At 41.0% G+C, this 18,937-nt stretch overlaps 1 protein-coding gene across 5 annotated transcripts in view; it reads right to left on the bottom strand.

Moving 5' to 3' along the window:
* Positions 1–15,915: 15,915 nt before the first annotated feature.
* ASCC3 (activating signal cointegrator 1 complex subunit 3) overlaps positions 15,916–18,937 on the bottom strand; it is a 251,354-nt gene continuing 248,332 nt past the window's right edge. For all 5 annotated transcript variants that reach the window (XM_059842392.1, XM_059842389.1, XM_059842391.1 and 2 more), the window contains 3 exons: positions 18,563–18,769; positions 16,615–16,790; positions 15,916–16,522 (listed from right to left, as the gene is read on the bottom strand). In XM_059842392.1, coding sequence (XP_059698375.1) covers positions 16,387–16,522; positions 16,615–16,790; positions 18,563–18,769 — 519 coding nt within the window. In that variant the 3' untranslated portion in view covers positions 15,916–16,386. The remainder of the gene's footprint in view (positions 16,523–16,614; positions 16,791–18,562; positions 18,770–18,937) is intronic.

Below are 18,937 nucleotides of genomic sequence, written 5' to 3'. Positions count from 1 at the left end.
GTTTCAGAGACAGGTTTCCAACTATAGTAGAAAACTTGTGTAGGCAGACACAATATGCAGCGTGTATTGCAGCATGTGTGCGTGAGCGTGTGTATGTGTGTGGAGAGGGGGAGGGGGAAAAACTGTACAAATCAAAGCAAGGGAAAAAAAAAACCCCTAACGGACCATTTCCCTATAGGACAGATCAGATCCAGTTTCTTCTTCAGCACATTCGGGCGTACTCTGATGTATTTATTAGATTATTAATTCGGACGCGTTTATTAATCTCCCCTAAAGAATAAGGGGGGCATTTCTTATGCAGAGAGAAAAATCTCTTCGAACGTAAGCCACCACTGACACACCGCTTTCGCTGGTGAATTAACAATGCGGGTCGCTCTACCGATTTCTTAAAAAAAAAAAAGCCAAACCAAAACCAAACAAATGAAAATTCGGCCTGCTATTAGTTACGGGCAGATTTCCACACTCCAAGCCTCTTTCATTTTTGTACCGGCGAGAAGCGGGATCCCACCTCGCAAGGAGTCTCACGGCCGAGGGGAGCGCCCCGCCATGCATCGCCTCTGCCTGAGATGCGGCTCACTCGCCCAGCCCCGGGGGTGCCTGAGGGAGTGCGGGCACTTGGAGACGGAGACTGTTTTTTTAGAACTCAGTAGCTTCAGATACACGCACTTGGGTACCCTGGTGAATTGGAGTGTGATGTGAATTTTCATCCATGCCCTCATCAAGGCTTTATTGACATAAATATACACGGCAAATGCTCTTTGAGACCATTCAGAAGTAATTAATATGTTTTAACTGATCTAGATCTTAACCTTCAAGATTCAAGCCATGCTCTAGGTACTTTATTCCTGCTCTTTTGCTAATGTTATTAGGATGTTCAAGGCAAGGAGAAAGCCGATTCTCTAACATAGGAAATAGTTAACAGACCCTTGGATACCAGTTCTCAGATTCTGAGATGCATTTCTGAACGCATTTCTTAAAAATAATTACGGAAACATTGCAAAATTTGAGTAATCGACCACTAGTATGATTGTTAGTTATTTTAGGCAACTCCTTCAAACAGTTTTTGGCGATATATCCGTGTTAGAAGATGCTTTTCATGGAGGAGAGACTCTTCTCTTGACTACACACTCCTTTCAATTTTATTGTTTTTGGCATAAATGTAACGAGATGATTTATATTCATTTTTCCAGGGGAGGCAGAGGTCAGTACCTTTTAGCCCTTATCTTATTGAACACACTCTTGCTAATGACTGAAAGTCAAGCTATCTTACTGTGACACGGAGCAGCGAATGAAAACATAAACTAAATATAAAGAAACGCTAAAAAATCTACTTCATGGCTAGTATCAGTTATCCCAAGGGACATTTTTTCTTATCTTCTGCATTTCCAAGGGAGCCTGGTACACTGAACGCCCGAACCGAGCTGAAATGCCCTTGTCAGGGATGAGAGGTTCGGTAAAGACCCGGGACTGGAACTCTGATGAAATTACAGACTTCAGAAAGTGCTTCCTGCCCTCCCTGTGCCTTCACAGACATCCTGCCTAGCTCTGATAGTGCTTTCTGCTGCACCGGTGTGCATTCTTTCCCTCCTGCTCCCGGACGGTACCGGCGGCCCGGGTGGTCCCGGCCCCTCCACACCTGCTCCGGACTCCCCACGGCCGGAGGCGGAGCCGAGACCCGCACCCGGCTCCCTCACAGCGCCCCTGGGGCCTGCCGCACCCTGCCGGCGCCGCCTGGAGCCCACCCCCACGCAGGGCTCGCCTCCCGTGAGATCCCTCTCCCCTTCAGGTCGTCACGGCGCTCTTCCTCTCCCTCCTCCTGGAGGAGGCGGGGGCCCGAGGGCCGGTGGCGGCAGCAGCTGAGGACGCAGCCAGCCGGGACTCGGGTCCGTCGCCGCTCCCTCGCGGGACGGCAGGGCCGGGGTGCCCTGCACTCCCGCCCCGCCGAGCCCCTGCAGCGTTTCTGGGGAGGCCTCCCGGCGGCCGAGGGCTTTGTTCGGCCGCGGGCTCTCTGGGAGCTCGGCAGCGGCCTCCCCGCCCTCCGCTCCCCTTCCTTTTCCCTCCCCTCCGCCCCTGCCCTCCCGCGGCCGCGGGACACGCAGCGCCCCACGCGCCGAGCCAGCCCCCGGCACGAGCGCGCTCCCCACGGCGCTCCCCGCCCGCGGCCCCTCACGGCGGGCACGCGCCGCGCTGCGGCGTCCCGGCGCTGTCCCGCCGCCACAGGCACTGTCCCCTCACCTGCGAGGGAGCCCGGCGAGGCCAGGGGAGGGGCCCGCACGTTGCCGACCACCGGTGCTTGTGTGCCCCCCCCCCGTCATGTTTGTGGTTTCACCTGTCTGGGGTCGAATCAGCCCTCCTCAAGAATAAAGGAGGGGGGTTTGAGCTTTGCAGGGGGCGATGGGGAGGAAACATCCTTTTCGCGTTGTTTTATCTGTTTCGGTGTGCCACGTTGGATTTTAATACGGAGAGTCCTTGTGGGGGCTTTGCCCAGGGACCGGCCGACGGCAGGCAAGCCAGGGGAGCTGCCTCATGGCAGGGGGAACCCTCCTCGGGAGGGTGGGCTGCCCCAGGCCTCTGGGACAGCGTGAGACCTGCACTTGTTCATGTATGCTGATGGAGCTGGAGCTGTGTCAGGCTTCCTCTGTACCCTGGCTATCACTGAAACCTCCTTTCCCAAGGCCTGGCTTTGATTAGCAAAGAAGTTATTTCATTAGTCGGGGGGGAATCTGTCAGCAGAAGCCTGTTTAAATTTCAGCACCCCAAAGAATAATGCTTAAAATAGTGGGATCCGTTCCACAGTCTGTTCTTACTATCAACCTGATAATTAACAGGTCACAAATAGACTTGTATCACTGCTTTGTTTCAGTGGAGGAGAGCAGCCTAACCCGCCTTGAGGACACACTTTGCTTTGAAATAACACATGCCCGTTTCAGATGAAATCAATAGCAAGAGGAACCACCCCCTTCTGTTGCTCTGAAACTCTTGTCTTCAGCCTCCTATTGCTTCAGAGAATAGGCTTGATCAGACCAAAAAAGGAGGGATGCAGAGCGTGAGGCTTCCTGACAGCTCTGGAGCTGGTGCCTGTTCCACTTGGTGTATATCCTAATCATTATGGTGCTTATAGCTTTGTTGAAAGGCAAGGTGGGGAGCATTCCCTGCATGGGTTTTAACAGGATCTTTTCTTGTTCTAGTCTCATACCCATTTGTGGTTGCAAGTTTAATTGTTTTTATGAGCATTGCATGCTAAGCTGGGAACAACCTCTCTTTTCTGAATTACTTGGTCATTTTGCAAGCCTGTCACTACTCTCCTCTGCATTCCCCACATGGTGAATAGATGCCTTCAGAAATAATGTGGAGGAGATGATGTCTTTGAGTAAAACACTGTGAGATCAATTGCTTATATTGGGTGGGGGCATAGGGAAACAGCACCAGACATGTAAGCATGAGTCCAGCCTGCAGGCTGTTTCAGACTATGCTAAATCTGTTGCTGAGGGATAAGGGTGTTCCCAAAGCTTGGCATATACCTGTGATTAATATTTTTTTATTTCGGTTTTGCCTCACTGTTGAAATGTTTTGTCTAAACCCTGATTTCTGACTATTATTCACTGATCGTGGGACTCCATTGACACGTGATGGCTGGATGTACCCAGCTGAAGCAAGAGCCTATTCAGAGGAGTTTCCCCACAGCACCTCTCCTGAGGAGTGTCCACTACTTGCAGCTGGAGGAAGTTTCAGGACTTTCTTGCTCTGTGTAATTACTTTAAGACTTAGCTGGTAAATGCAGAAGGAATTAGCATTTCTTTGCTCTGTCAATAGCTTAGTGATGTCATTGACATATTTTTGCAATGTGCCTTAGGATATACCGGAGTGAGGTTTTAATTTTGGCTTCAGCACAAAGTGCTCCTGGAGCATGGCACAGCCCAACCACTTGTCAGAGCAGACATAGTGGAGAGTGAGGAGAAGACTCTGGGTGTGAGGCCCCTGAGTGCACCAGTGAGCCTTAACAGCCCTGACCAGCCTCACCTGGCAGCTCCCTGCTGTGCCCTCTGTGCTTGCCTGAGCCAGACCAGAGGGGTTTTCATGCCCAGTGCCCCTGCAACCATGCCTGTACCTCACTAGGCACTGTGCTGTTCTAAACCCTGACCCACAGACTGACTTCCCACCTTGGCCTTGCAGCCATGGGCTCACCTGGTGACTTTGGCTCTGGCCTCAGCCTGGCTGCCACACCTGTGCCAGCCCTATTCTCCTCATTCAGGTAATGCAGGGTGGGCCCTGGCTAGTGAGGAACTGTCACCCTTGGCTTGTGGTTCCCTCTCCCACCGCCACAGCTCAGCCCTTGCTGTTTACTGACATTGGGCTGCATCTATTCAATAAAGGGCTGCAAGGGCCCTTCGGCTTTCCCTCTAGGGCAAAGGATTTTGTGTCTCTAGTGGGCTTGTCTATATTCTTTTGCTTTTCTAAGGGTAGTGCCTATCTAAGAAACTGTTACGCACTTGGGAACCTTCTTGAGAGATGCCACAGTCCTCTCCATGAGCTTGGCTGCAGTTATGGGACCTTAGAAAACAGTGTTGGAGAAGGAAGGCTGTTGCATGGTACAGAACTTCCTTTGATTCCCTAGAAGGAGCACATTTTTGAGTTGGAGAGATGTGAATAAGGGCCCAAAGTTCCATGAGATATTTGACTTGCCTAAGTTCAGGTATAGTTCAAATGCTAAAGGGTGGGAGTGGAACAAATTGTAAGGTAAAGGCTCCCTGCACCCTGAGCTCGCCGGCCATTTTCCATTTATGAAGATTGTGCAGGAAGCTCTGACCGCCTTGGAGGGCTGGGGGGCTCCACAGGGGTGCAAGAATGATTCTGCCCAGATCAGTTTACAAGGCTGGGACCATACAATATAAGCTCTTGGAGGCAAGGGCTGTGTGTATCTCCATACAGTGCTGATCACAATAGGGTCTTATTTTTGTTTAGGGCTTCCAGATGCAATGCTAGTCAATGTCTATAGTAAACAATAATATTAATAATAAGTATTAACATGCCAAGCTACAAATCACTGGCATAGTTTTCCAATATTGCTGGTTGCTTTCCAGTATTGTCCTCCAGCCTCGCTGCAGTATATTGTATACAAAAGAACTGAAACCCAATAATTGGCGTGTCAAGAGTTTGAAGGCATGATCACATTTTTTCTTTTGAAATCTGTCTATTGAAACAGACATCACAACAAGTAAGTTCATGGGCCTAATAAACCCCGTGTCCAGCATGCACACACTGTTCTGTATCCCAGGACATCAGTAATTAAGCTGGTAACGAAGCTGCTGTTGTGTAGAATAACCAGTATGAAAATGTTAAAAGTTAAGCATAATGGGAGAATAATGTAGGAAAAATGTAAACAGTAGACTTCAGATATGATACTTATTTTCACTTATGGGAAGACAGCTGAAAAGAAAGCTTTAGCTAAAATTTGTTTTCTCTGCTTTACTGAATCTATAAAAAGTCTACAATGACTTAGTTCTTCTGACCACAGTAATGTAGCTTTACACTTGAAACAGAAATACAGATTTAAATTTAGATTTTAATTTCATGTCTTATTGCAGTCACAGTAGAAACTTTACACTTAAGTAACATTTCTGCTATAAGCCAGCTCCTTTTGTGCTACTGAAAGAAATAATAATGAGAAAGTATTCCAGCAGGAGGAGCTGGTTTAGAAGCAAATGGATTCCATGGCAACTCCTGACTCTACATGACACCTAATAACTAGCATTTATGTTGGAAATTGTCTGTGTTATCTTGTACCCCAGATCTGATCTTTTTATAGGGTTTTCCCCTTATTTTAAAGCAAAATACCAGTAGGTTGGTGTTTTTTTAATATAGATCCTAAAATAATCATGAAATATTATGGGTTTGTCTTCCTCAAATGTGTGCTCAGGCAAGTTGTTTTGAAATGGATTTATTTTTTTAAAAAATTATTTCAGAAAAAAAATATTTGCTGGGAAAGGTATTGATCTTTCAAGGGAAGAGCTTTATAGGAACAAAATAATGGAACTGTGTATGTTTTAACATCATGAGATATCCATATTCAACAGTTTGAAGCATAATACAAGAAGATCCAATTGAATCAGACCAGCATCTTGGTTCTCACAGTGCTGAATGCACCAGGGGAATCTCGTCATGGGGCAGCTGGAGAATAACCCAGTCCTATGGGTATCCTGTCAGCCAGTCTGACTGATTTATGATCTGAAGAATGTGGATTTATTTCCTCTGCCATGATCCAATCTAGTGCATGTGTGGGGCCTGACAACTGCTTTTGTTTGAGTGTGGAATATTTGTACCTGCTATTTTATACCTAAATTGAAAGAAATCTGTTCTTAAACTCTCACATGATAAGCAACCTTTGCCTGTGACTGTTTCAGTACTACTTCATGGCTGAGAGAACATTAGCTGAAGTTAACCCTGGAGATGAAGAATTCTGTGGATGCCTTGTGGCCTGGCTGTTTTCTTAGCCAGCTGTTGCTTGAGGGTCTCAGATGGTAGAAGAGCATAGTGTAGGCTTGGAAAAAAGTATGTGTCTCCTGTAGTAAAAGAAAAGCTGATTCAAGTTTGTGTTATCTCTTTTTTTGGTAAGAGTGAAAGAACAAAGAAAGTGTGGCTGAAAAGAGCCCTGTTTTTGTGATCGGTAAGGGACAAGTGCAATCACAGAGAGTGTTCTAATGTGCAGAAGTAAATGGTGGCCAAAATGAGAGAGATGAAAGTGTCTGAAGTAGTCTAATCCTATTGCTAAGTGCTATTGGTAGCATTTATATTTAAATATTGCTGCCTTTGAAGATGTCTAAGACCATTTAATTTTTGCCCAGGGAAAGGAGTGCTTTTTACCCCTTCCTGTCCATAGAGATAAGATAGGTCTAAAACACAGAGCAATCATTCAAAACAGGGATTATTGGTCAGCAAATATGCAAAATGAATGGGTAGAAAATGTGTCTTGGTATGGCTAATCTTTTAGTGTAACTTACAATTAGATGCTGGCATAGACTTCCTTCAACAGAGACCCTGATGTGGCACGAAGGTATTTGTGACTAGCACTTGGGATCCAAACCAAACTACTCTCAGAAGGGTTATAATGGATTGTAAAGTAAATGTGATTAAAAAAAAAAAAAAAAAAGAGGTAGGGCTACAGTCATACTTTGGGAATCAATTTGATGATAAAGGCATAGAAATGGAAAATACAGAAAGCCCAGAGAAAGGTGTTCTTGAGTAGTGACAGCAGTAGGAAAATAATTTTTTAAATTGTGTAGGTGTTTGTCTTTATTTTTACCTGCAAGAGAGAAATAAGTACACAACAGACAAAAGAATGGATATAAATAAAATAAAAGCAGTACTAGACAGATTGGAAAATTGAAATGGAGGTGAGGTGAAGGCTAAAACAGAAGAGAGGCCATAGTTATGGGAAAGGAAGAACAATTAGTAAAAGCAGAAATTTCAAACAAGGAATTACTTGATTTATCCTTCTTTCTGTTACTCCTTACATTGAAGTTTCTCATAATCATAAGATTTGTGGTTTGGAGAGGGCAGAACAATTTTGCATTGGTGATCTGAGCTGGACCAGTATTCTTACATGAAAATAAAAGTGGCAGATAAAAGAATCAAATCATGATTGTGGACAAAATATTGTTGTTTTTCTTATTTATTGTTGACTGTTCAATTGCAGAAAAATAAAAGGGTGTAAGTAAAGAAATGAAGCAGTAGAAGTTAATTTTAAATGAGTTTGTCTTCTCCAGTTACACATAAACCTGATGCAAAGGCAGGGATCTGATTCCAGGCATTAATCTTTTTTGCTCTTTCAAAAGATCAAAGCAATATTTCTCTTCTGAAAGTTAGTTTTGCTGGGTTCTTGCCCTCCTTCAGTAGCAGTGGCATCATTAACTGCTAACTTCAATGACTTGCTATTTTCATATTAGTAAATAACATGTTCATGCTCCTAAAATATTTATGTATATTATATAGACACATACAAAATCCTGCCATGAATCTATTCTTCCTTCCCTGAGAAATGTTGATGTAACTGACTCAATTTTATTGATGTCACATGCTATACTTCCAAATGCAAGGAAATGGATAATTTTTAAATGCAGACCAGTTAACATCAAGTTGGTGTAATATAACATGAGAATTCCAACTGCAGTTGTGTAAAATGGAGAGGAGAGCATATGCAGTTTATATAATTAAGACTGTACACTTTTAAGGATATAACTAAGAAAGGCTTTTGAAACGCAAGAACCTCACCCCAAATGCACCTAGAACAGAATTCAAGATGTGAAGTGCTTAAATTCCCCTAACTGGTGAATATGTAAAATTTGGTGTTTCAAAAATAGACTGGAAAACTGCGCATGAAGAGGGAAGCATAGCGCAGAGATGGAACACAGAAATGTAACTTACCTTTGGTATGATGCCCAAGACTAACAGACATATGCTTGTCTATTTAGAATGTTACTTGGAACCTTCCCCTGAACATAGAGGCTTGCTGTCTTTCAGAATGAGGCATAGGGCTTGTGCTTTCTTGTTTAAAATTGGCTGCATTCCACCATCCCATCTGTTCCCATAGAAAATTTCTTCCATCGGTTCTTTCTTCTCTTTTCTGAACACATTTCCCCCTAGTGTGCCCCCATCAGCAGGTAAATACTACAGGATGCTTTTGTGAAAGCTGTGCCATCATGCAAAAATATTTGGTGTAATGAAAGCAGATGAGATAATAGAATAAAACCAAACAGGATTGTTGCCTCACAGCAGCCCTATCTGCAGGACTCAAAGCTCTGTCCCTCCTTGGAAAGGAGATTCTTTTCCTGTTTTTCTCATCAGGGGTATTTTTTTTTAATCTAATTTCATCTTTTCATAGTCATAAGTTCTTAGTCTGTTCCTGTAAAGTCAGTGGTTCCTAGGAATTAAATAACTCTAGGACATTACTTACCTATCCAATTCAAGAAAATACAATTTATCCCTGAATTAGAAATGTTATAAAATTTGCAGCTGTTAATCTTTGAGTCCTAGGTTTGAGTGAAGGATTACATAATACTAATGCTGCTGTCTATTCACCAAATCCTTTGAAAGTAATAGCAGAAACTAAATTTAATCTACTAATAATATATGTTGGGAATGTATTTCATCCTACAGTCTCTGAAGCAAAAGGGCAATGCACCAAGAGAAAAGAAACTTCAGTGTGCTTTTTGGTCACTTACTGTTGGGATTTCTTTCCAGGTTCTGTTCATTTCCTGAGAAGCACCCATATGTCCCAAAGGTTTTCACTGATAGAATTAAATTACTCCAGCTGTTTCCCCAAGACTTTTAGACGACTAGGTAGGCACTACATGTTGTTAAAATGAAGAAACAAAGCAACTGGATTTCTTGTGAGTATCCTCATGCTGAGATTTCTCCTCCTTTTTTCATGTTTATGAATAATAGAATATTCTAGCAGTCCATCTGCACCCATTCTAAAAGAACACCCTTATTTATTAAAGGGACTGGTCCTTTAAGGTCAGCATTCCCTGAAGATCCTGGTCCTGAGAAGAGTTGGTACATGGTTCAGTTATTTGAAGTGCCTTTAAGTTTTGAATAGAGGTGTCAGCTCCCATTCCCAAAGCAGTGCATCTGGGCACCCCTCTGGGAATACTGTCTTGCCAGTGAAGGAAGCTGAAGCATGACCTGGAAGGCTGACATACTCCTCTCATCCTGTAGGCCCTGTAGGCTCAGGAGGAGGTGTGAACTTCCTCTGTAAATTTTGTAGTGGCTGTGCAACACCCAGGACCTGGCACCTGATTATCACCTCCTATAAAGCACATAGAAAGAGAACGGAATGTGTAGTGCCAGCCTCTCAGAGTGTTCCTGAGGTTCAGAGACTTTATCTAGCTGTGATTTCTCCTGCATTGCTGGGGAGCATTGCAAAAGATGGCACTGCAATTATACATAACTGGGGGAAAGCAAGGTCCTAATGCTGTATGAACATGTCTTGCAACTTCTAAACCTTTTGCTAAGATGTCTGTGAAGCCTTCTGATATATATTCTCTTGTATGTAAACAATGGAGGCCATCCTCTCTTGAAGAGAGCATGTATTTTGCAAGGAGGAGGCTGCAAGGTATTGTCATTGTTTGCACATAGGAGTCAAATAAACATGTATGAGAGGCACAAAGGCAGGACTTTTACTTGACCAGATCTGTATGACATGTCTCACATACAATCTACAGCTATCTCACTTTCATCAGCTGTGAGCATTTCACTAACAAGGAGAACTGAGAAATCTCCACATTCCTCTTTTCCCAGATTAGCTCATTCCCTCTTTGAATAAAGTCACATAGAATTAAAATCTAAAATTAAATTGTCATTTGCCTCAATATATAGCAAACTGTGATGCATATTTTGCACTTGTCTTATTTGCTCAATAAATTCTTGAAGTGACATGGCGTCAAATTTTGAGTTTAGCACAGTAGGGCCTTATGAGGTTATTTGTAGATTGTATCTTTCAGGAACCTAATAATGGACCAGTACTTCCTCGCTGCTGTGTCCTATAACCAGAGAATGAAACTTCCGTGAAGGTCCTATCCCAGAATGCTTAGTGCAAGGGCAACAATGGGAGATCCTGTGAGGAGGGAAGCGGAGGGCGGGATGGGACATAGCAGAGGCATGTCAAGGAAATAGCAACATCCCATAACTGGGGTAAACTGTTAAATAGTCACTCAGTTTAGCTTTGTAGAATTTTACTTTAAATAGGATGAAAAAAGAAAAAAAGAAGAAAAACAAAAAGGGGATTAATCTTGTTTTGGCATGGGTGAATGAAAATGTCTTTTTATGGAGGTGACAGAATCATCTTGATGTTTTTCCCAGCTCTTCCTTTAGACATTGTTAGCATTTGAGAAAATAAAGCTTAATTGCAGAATCTTCACAGCTACAAAGGTGAAAGTTTATCAGAACCTGATCTTACTGTGCTACCACAATCAGTAATTAGTTTCTAATTAGTTGGATTTGCTGAAAAATATATGATGGGGTCTCACCAAGTGTTATTGGCATCAGACACAATTTCATCCTGTTAGCTAGAAGAAAGTACTGCTGTCAAGAACGTAAGCCTCATTTTCCCACATTAGCACTGCCTGATATAAACTGAGTTGTTTCCAGTCCAAGCAAATTTGCTACTGTGCGAAGAATGTGGTTCATCACATTTCACGGAGAGATCCAGAGTGCAGAAAAAAAGGATTGTGATATGTCTAGACTCCCTTTTCTACTGGTAGTTAATAGCATCTAGTTAATAGCTCTGTAACTATTTGTACACGTATCATGTTATTGAGAGTGTGATTTAAAAAAAATGCCCAATTCACCTCTGCTGTCATTACAATTAGTGGGAATCCTATGAATTGGAATGATAATATTCATCCCAGAACTTTTCATTCTTTATTTCATGGGTTTTCTAGCAGATGAATAATAGCAAAAGTATTTTACTTTCCTTTCCCCTCCATATTCAAATGCACATTTTTATTGACAGTCTTGGTAGGACAAGACTAAGCTAGAGGAGAAGAGCAGCAGTGAAGGCTAATGCGTGGCCTTAGTGAAGGAGCCTTTAATTCTTCTTATTTTTGAGGAGACATATTAATAGAGAAGGTTGTGGTTTTCTAGAAATAGAGATGCAGAAGGAAGACTTGGAGAGCCCTGGATTCAAATTCCATTGATGCAGTATGGAGTTCATTAGCAGATCTAAGGAAAAAACATATTGTAAACATATTTAATTGCAGGATGGTGTAATCACTGTGGAGGATCCCTTTACTATAGAGCTAGGAATTATTTCTGAAGAGACTCATTTAGTCCAACTTTATTAAGTTCCTTTAATATAGAATTTCCTTTCACACACTGCACGTGAAAGCAGCTTAACCTCTTACTGTTACCAACGTATGACATCAGTAACAAACTTGGTTTGTTCACTGCTGAAGTGCAGTGCAGTCTGAGAAGAAATGACATTTAACAAGATACATTTTTTGAAAGGCAGGTGGGAGTTAGATATAGCTGATAGAGAAGACATGGTATGTAAGTAGAAATAGACAGCTCTCAGCAGAAGCCCTACTAACCTTTCTGTAGCTCACCTGTCTGTTTGGGCATCCTAAGACATCCAAAACTTTTGTCAGAAAATATTTTTTCTCATGAAGCAGGAGAGTTCTCCTTCTCGTAAAATTGCTTGGAAGAGAGAATTTAGAACACTTGCAAAATACCATGGGCTTGATTAGCTAATTAAGATTGAATATCTAAGCATTCACCTCATGCTATTGGGCCCCTGTGACACGGGGATGACAGAAGTGACACATGACCTATGAAAGACTTCCTGTCTTCCGGAGTGGCAACCAAAATATATTTTGTTTATTTTTAATTTCATTAGATGCAGTTAAGCAACGGAATTGCAAACCTGACTAGTGTGACAGGGGGTCAGTGTGGTTAGGTTGTGGAAAAAATATATACACTTTGCTTGAATTGCCTTACTTTTCTAGGCTACAGTAGTGTTCATAGAACATCATAGAAAGGTGATGTTAAATAATGATTTCTGTGATAATTTACTGCCACTAATACAGATAGCGTCTCTGAACAGGTGAGGTTGTAGGGTTTACAGGTAGCAGAAGGAGCTAAAGAGAAGTTTGCCTTATGTGGGAGGGGTGGAGGCAAGACAACAGAGTGATGATTCAAAATCCATTGTCCATAAATAAGCCTCTTCATAGAGAACTGATGCCTCCTGGAGTAGTAATCAAACTGTCTTAAAAAAATACCATGGCCTCTTTTCTTGACTGAGGGAGGAACATAGGAATTTGCACTCAGGCTGTGAAGAGTAAGGACAGATGCACATGGGATACTTCTCTTTAGGTCTTCTCCCCAGAACTAGAAAATTTGAATTACATAACTTACATTACTTTTTTAATGCATCCTATTCTGTGAGTATTGAAGTCTTATCAGTCTCCAGGGTGAAGGCTGGTAAGAGACTTCCTGAAGTTATCTCCAGGATGACCATCTGGAGGTGATCTCTAGAAGCAATGATGAGGAATTCTGGGTCATCAGCATAAACTCCTGAATTCATCTGGATAAGATTTGGGCCTTCAAAGATTCAATTTACAACAGAAAAAGACCTGCAGTAGTGAGGATGGCTTCACGTTGCCACTGATAGATTCAGTACCACCCGGGCTATAACAGAAATCTTAAGTAAGGTTCTAAATAACAAACTGTGCTATAAGAGCTCTTTCAGAAGAGAGGGGCATGGTGGTACATACCCAAACCTCCTCTAGCTCCTGCTGGGCAATGCTGTGATGCTGTTATCAGACTAGGACAGGAATGACAGGAAAAGAGGAAGTCACAGAGGCAGACTTAAATATGTCTTGATGTACAAGATGTGACTATTTTTTACTGCTTTCCAAGGTTTGGAAGAAGTCTCATACTGGAACAGGCATGCACTGACTGCAGCTGCTCCTAGAAGGGGAAGAGGAGAGTAAAAGTAAAAACCTACTTGCAAACTGGAATGAGCAACTCAACATTAAAAATTTTTCTGTGTGCTGTTTCTTTCATTTATCCATATGGTGATTATTACATCACTGAAGTATTTTTTATTTATTACTATTATTATTTTTTATTCTGCTTGATATTCATACTTTTGTTAGACAGCTATTCTCACTTTTCACCATGAGACAGCACTGGATTGAACACATTCATTGTTCCTTCTAAGCAGCTGTTACAAATGTATCAGAATTCTTTCTCTCAGATTTTTCAGCTAAATACTGATCTTAATAATTTTGATTAAATTAATTCTGTATTACTTAAGATTTTGTCATCGTGAATCCAATACTTTAATTAAAAAAAAACCCAAAATAATTCAAATATGTTATTTAGAAATGTCACCAAACTATTTCTAAAAACAATTAATACACTGGGAAATACAGTATTTCCAAACCGAGGTACAGATGGCACAAATGACATTACAGAAACTCTTCAATTGATTAATACTGAATACTAAAGCTATTGTCTGCTACTCTGCAGTTAGACTTTCTGTGATGTGCATGTACAAAGCAACAAGAGCTAGCATCACTCTATTGGTATGTTAGGCTGTGGCATAGTTATTTTTTCCTAATTAATTAAAATTGTTGAGGGACAATGTATTGTTTCAGCCAAGTTTTCCAAAGAAAGGACTTTTTTTCTGTGAAAATTTAAACTTCCAAATTAGATGAAACAATTCTCTTTAAAATGGACTAACACAATGTGTTAGTAACCAAACTATTGCCTAACTATTTGAAAAAAATCTGTTTCTTCTGTGACACAACACCATATTACATTGATATAGTCTAAATGGCAAAGGTAGCTTTTGTATCATCTATCCATCTCTAAATTTAGTGACAACTTTTTCTATTATCGTCCCATGTTTTTAGGCACATTTCTATAGGTAATATATTACCTATAATAATGAAATATAACATTTTTAGTATGATCAGGGCATGCATACAGTCAAGTACCAAACTGTTAATTTTAAAATTTCTTCCCACAATTTTAGGGTGCCAGATATGAAATCAATTACTGGTTAACTATTGAGCCTTTGAAATCAGGCATCCTTCTGCTTGCTGCAGTGTGGTGCTGCCAGCAGATCAAGAGGTGATCAGCACTGGTAAGGCCACACTAGTGGAGCACCGTGTCTGGTTTGAGGCAGAGACTTGGAATTGTTAGAGAAAATCCAGCAAAAGGCCACAATATTGATGGTGAAGGGGCTGGACCATCTCTCTCATGAGGAAAGGATGAGAAAGCTGGGATTGTTCAGCCTGGAGAAGGCTCAGGGAAATCTTGTCAGTGGGTATCTGAACAGAAGACGTTGATAAGGAGACAGCCAGGATCTTTCCAGTGGTGCCTAGTGACAGACCAGAGGCAACTGAGGAGCTGCAAGAAATACCTTTAACAGTGAGGGTGACCAAACCCTGGTACAGGTGGTCCAGGGAGGTCGTGGAGTCTCCATATTTGGAGATGTGATCTGGGCCTCTAGCTGGCCCTGCCTGAGGAAAGGTGTTAGACCACATGACCTCTAGAGGCCCCTCCCAAAATCAGCCATGCTGTGATTCTATGTAGGTGCAGCATCACCAGTGTAATTTTTTCCTGGAAAGCTTCTAGTAACAACTCTGCTGTATTCTTTCATCAGGTGAAATACAATGGAAATGACAGCAAAATGATCCCTTGGAGAGGTAATGCTTATCAGCTCAATGCAAAGCTGAGCAAGTGCAAATATTAATATTCAGTTTAAGGTCTAGTCTATCTGAATGAAGATGCACTGATGCTTCTTTAAGTATGTTGGCTCCAAGTACTTGCTCAGCATCTTGAATCCTCTTGAGGACTGGCCTCGGGATGCGTAGTCTCATAACAAGATAGATGCTGCTGCCTTCTGCCTTCAGATTTATGCCTTGTAGGTACTGTCACAGAGCTGGGCATCTCTTAGAATTTCTTCTGCCTAGCAGAACGATTCATTACTCATTATGCCTCCTGTTGCAACCCCCATTTTTGGAGCCTCATGCCCCCTTATTTACAGAAGTTAGCCATCCACTTCAGTACTGAGCCCTAGAACAGGACACCCAATATTAAATGCCTTAGTCCTACGAAATTCAGGAAAAAACAGTAAGGAAATTGCAAGTATGTAATAGACGTGTATATGTATGTACATACATGTAAAAGAGTAAACTTTAATAATTATCTACATAAATTGCATCATTGCTATACTGGAAATATTTTTTCTGATTTAGCTTGCCCTTATAACTACATTTACTGCTCACATAATTAATATAAATTTGTGACATTTTTCTTTAGATTATAATTTTCAAAATGTACTATGCATGAAGAGGATTTTGTTACTACATCTCCTATATTTTACACCTACAAATACAGTGCAAAACATTCTGGGAATATTTTTATTAAACATGAAATATAACACATCCATCAATATTTTCAGCAGCTCTTAGATCAAATTTTGTATTTTCCCCTATAAATTAAAAAAGTTGACCATTTAAATGCTATTAATAGACAGGCTATGTAACACTTTTCAAAATGGAGATGATAGCCCTGAATTTGCACAAATTACAGTACTGTTCAGTCTTTTATTTTGATGTTTTAAAATTCAGCTAACAATCTGACTTCTGACAGAAGAAAGATAAAACAAGAAAAGACAAATCTTCATAAAGGAGTAAGGCCACTGTGGCTAACTCAGTGTCATCAGAGTTAATACAGCAGTCACTTTCGGTGTCCCTGTTGTCTTGAGGTTTGAAGTTGGTTCCAGTAAGGCAGATGCATTTTTGGATGTCCCAGAATGACCAGATGTCTTAGTTGCAGGACCAGTTTCTTTTGACTGAGTGAACTTTGCAGAGAGCCTTACTTCAGGGCCAGGTGGCTCTTGGCCTCAGTCCCCTCCATGGTGCCTTGTGCTGGTACAATGTTCAGGTAAATGTCGTACTGTTGGTCCATGCCAAGGTAGCTGTCGCTCATGAGATACAGGGTGTAGATACACCTGAAAAGTAAAAGCAGCATTGTTAGTTTGGAAATTGGGTCTTGACTACTTGGAAAACATAATAACTAAGAGAATTTGAGAGTTTGTCATACTTTCCAGGAGTTTCTGGAGTATAAAAAGCAAGGGAAACAGTATTTCGATTTCTGACATATCCAGTTCTTTTCAGGGCGATGAGTTCTTTTTTGTCAACTTCTCCCAGTATCAAAAACCATCCTTCATCCTTAACTTTGGGGAATCGAGGAGCCATTGCTTTACTGTCCTGCTTTCCCTGTTGGGGAAAAGAAAAAGCTTAGGAAAACTAGAAATCACCTTTCCAAAATGACATTTTTCCTGGAACGAAGAACACCTCAAAACCATATTGCTGTCAATTGTTAGGTAAGGCTATAATTTAGCCAGACTAAAATGGTATTATTTCTTTCCAGAAGAAGGGTTAAAAAATAAAACAAAAAATTACAGAGAAAAATCCAGAATAGAAGAAATTATTCCACTTATTTTGTAAGCTACTAAAACTTGAATGGAAATACTACTCCCCTTCTGTAATCTTATCTAATATATTCCAAATACAGAAGTGTGAATTGTAAACCTAGCATCTTTAAATAAAGCTAATACATTTTATTCAAGATTAATATAAAGACAAATGCAACACTTAGCATTTATTTGAATTTGGTATAGCAAAAGGAAAGATTATTTCAGTGATTCTTTAAGACAGTGACTATACTGCTGAGAGCTGAAGACAGAATGATGCACACTCAATCAACATTTATTTTGTGTTTTGTAAAGGGAAAGGTTTTACTGAAGATTTATATGGAAGAAGAAACACCATCACAGCAATGAAGCTTTAGGAACAGTTTGATCCAGCTGTTTTTTACAGAAGAGGGATCAAATTCTAGGAGAGGTTTATAAAAAAGTGATCACCGCATGAAATGATTCTGCTCCTTTCACTTCCATGGCTTCTGCTTAGGAAAATTCTCTGCCAGTAAACTGGCACAGCAAAAAGAATGATGTATGGATGAGCTTTGGCCCTTTGTTCTTCCTAAAATAAGACAGTTTCCCCTGGCAACTATAGTGAATCTGCTGTAGTAATGAAAAAAGTCTTTTGAGGAACAAGAATACTTTTAAAATATAATTCTTAACTAATGTAAGATAACTTCAGGATTTTCAACAGCACACATGTATCTCCACTATTATTAAAATGGAATTGTCTTAAGAGTCTCAGAACCAACACCTAAAACTGTTCTCTACTTTTATCTTTGGCTCTTTTCATCTTACCAAAATGCTGGTAATTACAATTCTTAATTATTTGAAATGTTAGAGAAATTAATTATCAAAATTATAACCATGGTGGTCCATACGTCATTCATGGTATGTAAATGACAGAGAAAGGCCTGGATAAGTGAGTGACAGCTCCAATGTCAGCAGTGCCTGACATGAAGGCAGGTCCAGCTCTCTTCAGATCTGACACACAGGTACAGCCAGGGCAGAGCAGCTGGAAAACTGCAGCTCCTGGAGCTTCTGACCTGGCACACCGAGATTTACTGAGGGCCCAGCGAGCTGACCAGCCCAGGGGGCAATGTGATGTGCTTTAAATGGTCAAAGGGCTGGGACTGAAATGTAGTGGGAAAGAATTGTATGTGGAAGTTGTTCTAGGAGCTGTTCAAAAAGGCATCAGATGTAAAATATAAGGAAAATATTCTCAGTAAAGGCCTGAGGATGTGTTACAAATAGAAACATATTTATAGGTGTAAGTCTGTATGCAGTTTGGAAGCATCTGTGAACATGACTGGAAAGCTTATAAATTAATTTGATTTTTTTTCATTGACTTGGTCTAGGATTTTACCTTAAGAGCCTACTTACTATCCTGTTGCAACCTGAAAAAAAACCATTTTCTTCACTATGAATACAGAAAAGGCTTTGAAAGTGTTTATAACTTATATAATACTTAAACCATAAAGAAACCTATTATACTGTATAAAGTATCATTGACAAAGTAAATGGATTACTGGACACTTGTGCTGGGAAGGAAGTGATAAATAAGTCTACCTGGTACCCCATCTGGGTTCTGTGCAGGTTTATTTGGAGCACATACTCTTGATCAGCATGCAGTTTGATCCATCTCTTGTCATCTCGTGTGTCTGCTGTCCAAGAAGGAACAGGTACTTCGTTCTGTGGCTGAACTGCCTCATCCCAACTGCCCTTAATGCTCAGACTGATGTTTAGAATTGGCAAACGGCACAAGAAATTCCAAGCCTGTAGAAAAAACAGATCCCTATGGATTATGAGATAATCTACACAATCATTGCCACTCTAACAATAACAATTCAATGTGCACTCTACATATTTATTCAATAATAATAATAATAATTAATTGTGTATTAGAATATATGCAATTGTACAACTCAATCATAAGCATAAAAT

The sequence above is a fragment of the Haemorhous mexicanus genome, chromosome 3 (genome assembly GCF_027477595.1).
Source record: "Haemorhous mexicanus isolate bHaeMex1 chromosome 3, bHaeMex1.pri, whole genome shotgun sequence".
NCBI lineage: Eukaryota > Metazoa > Chordata > Aves > Passeriformes > Fringillidae > Haemorhous > Haemorhous mexicanus.
This window is presented reverse-complemented; position numbering and strand designations above follow the sequence as displayed.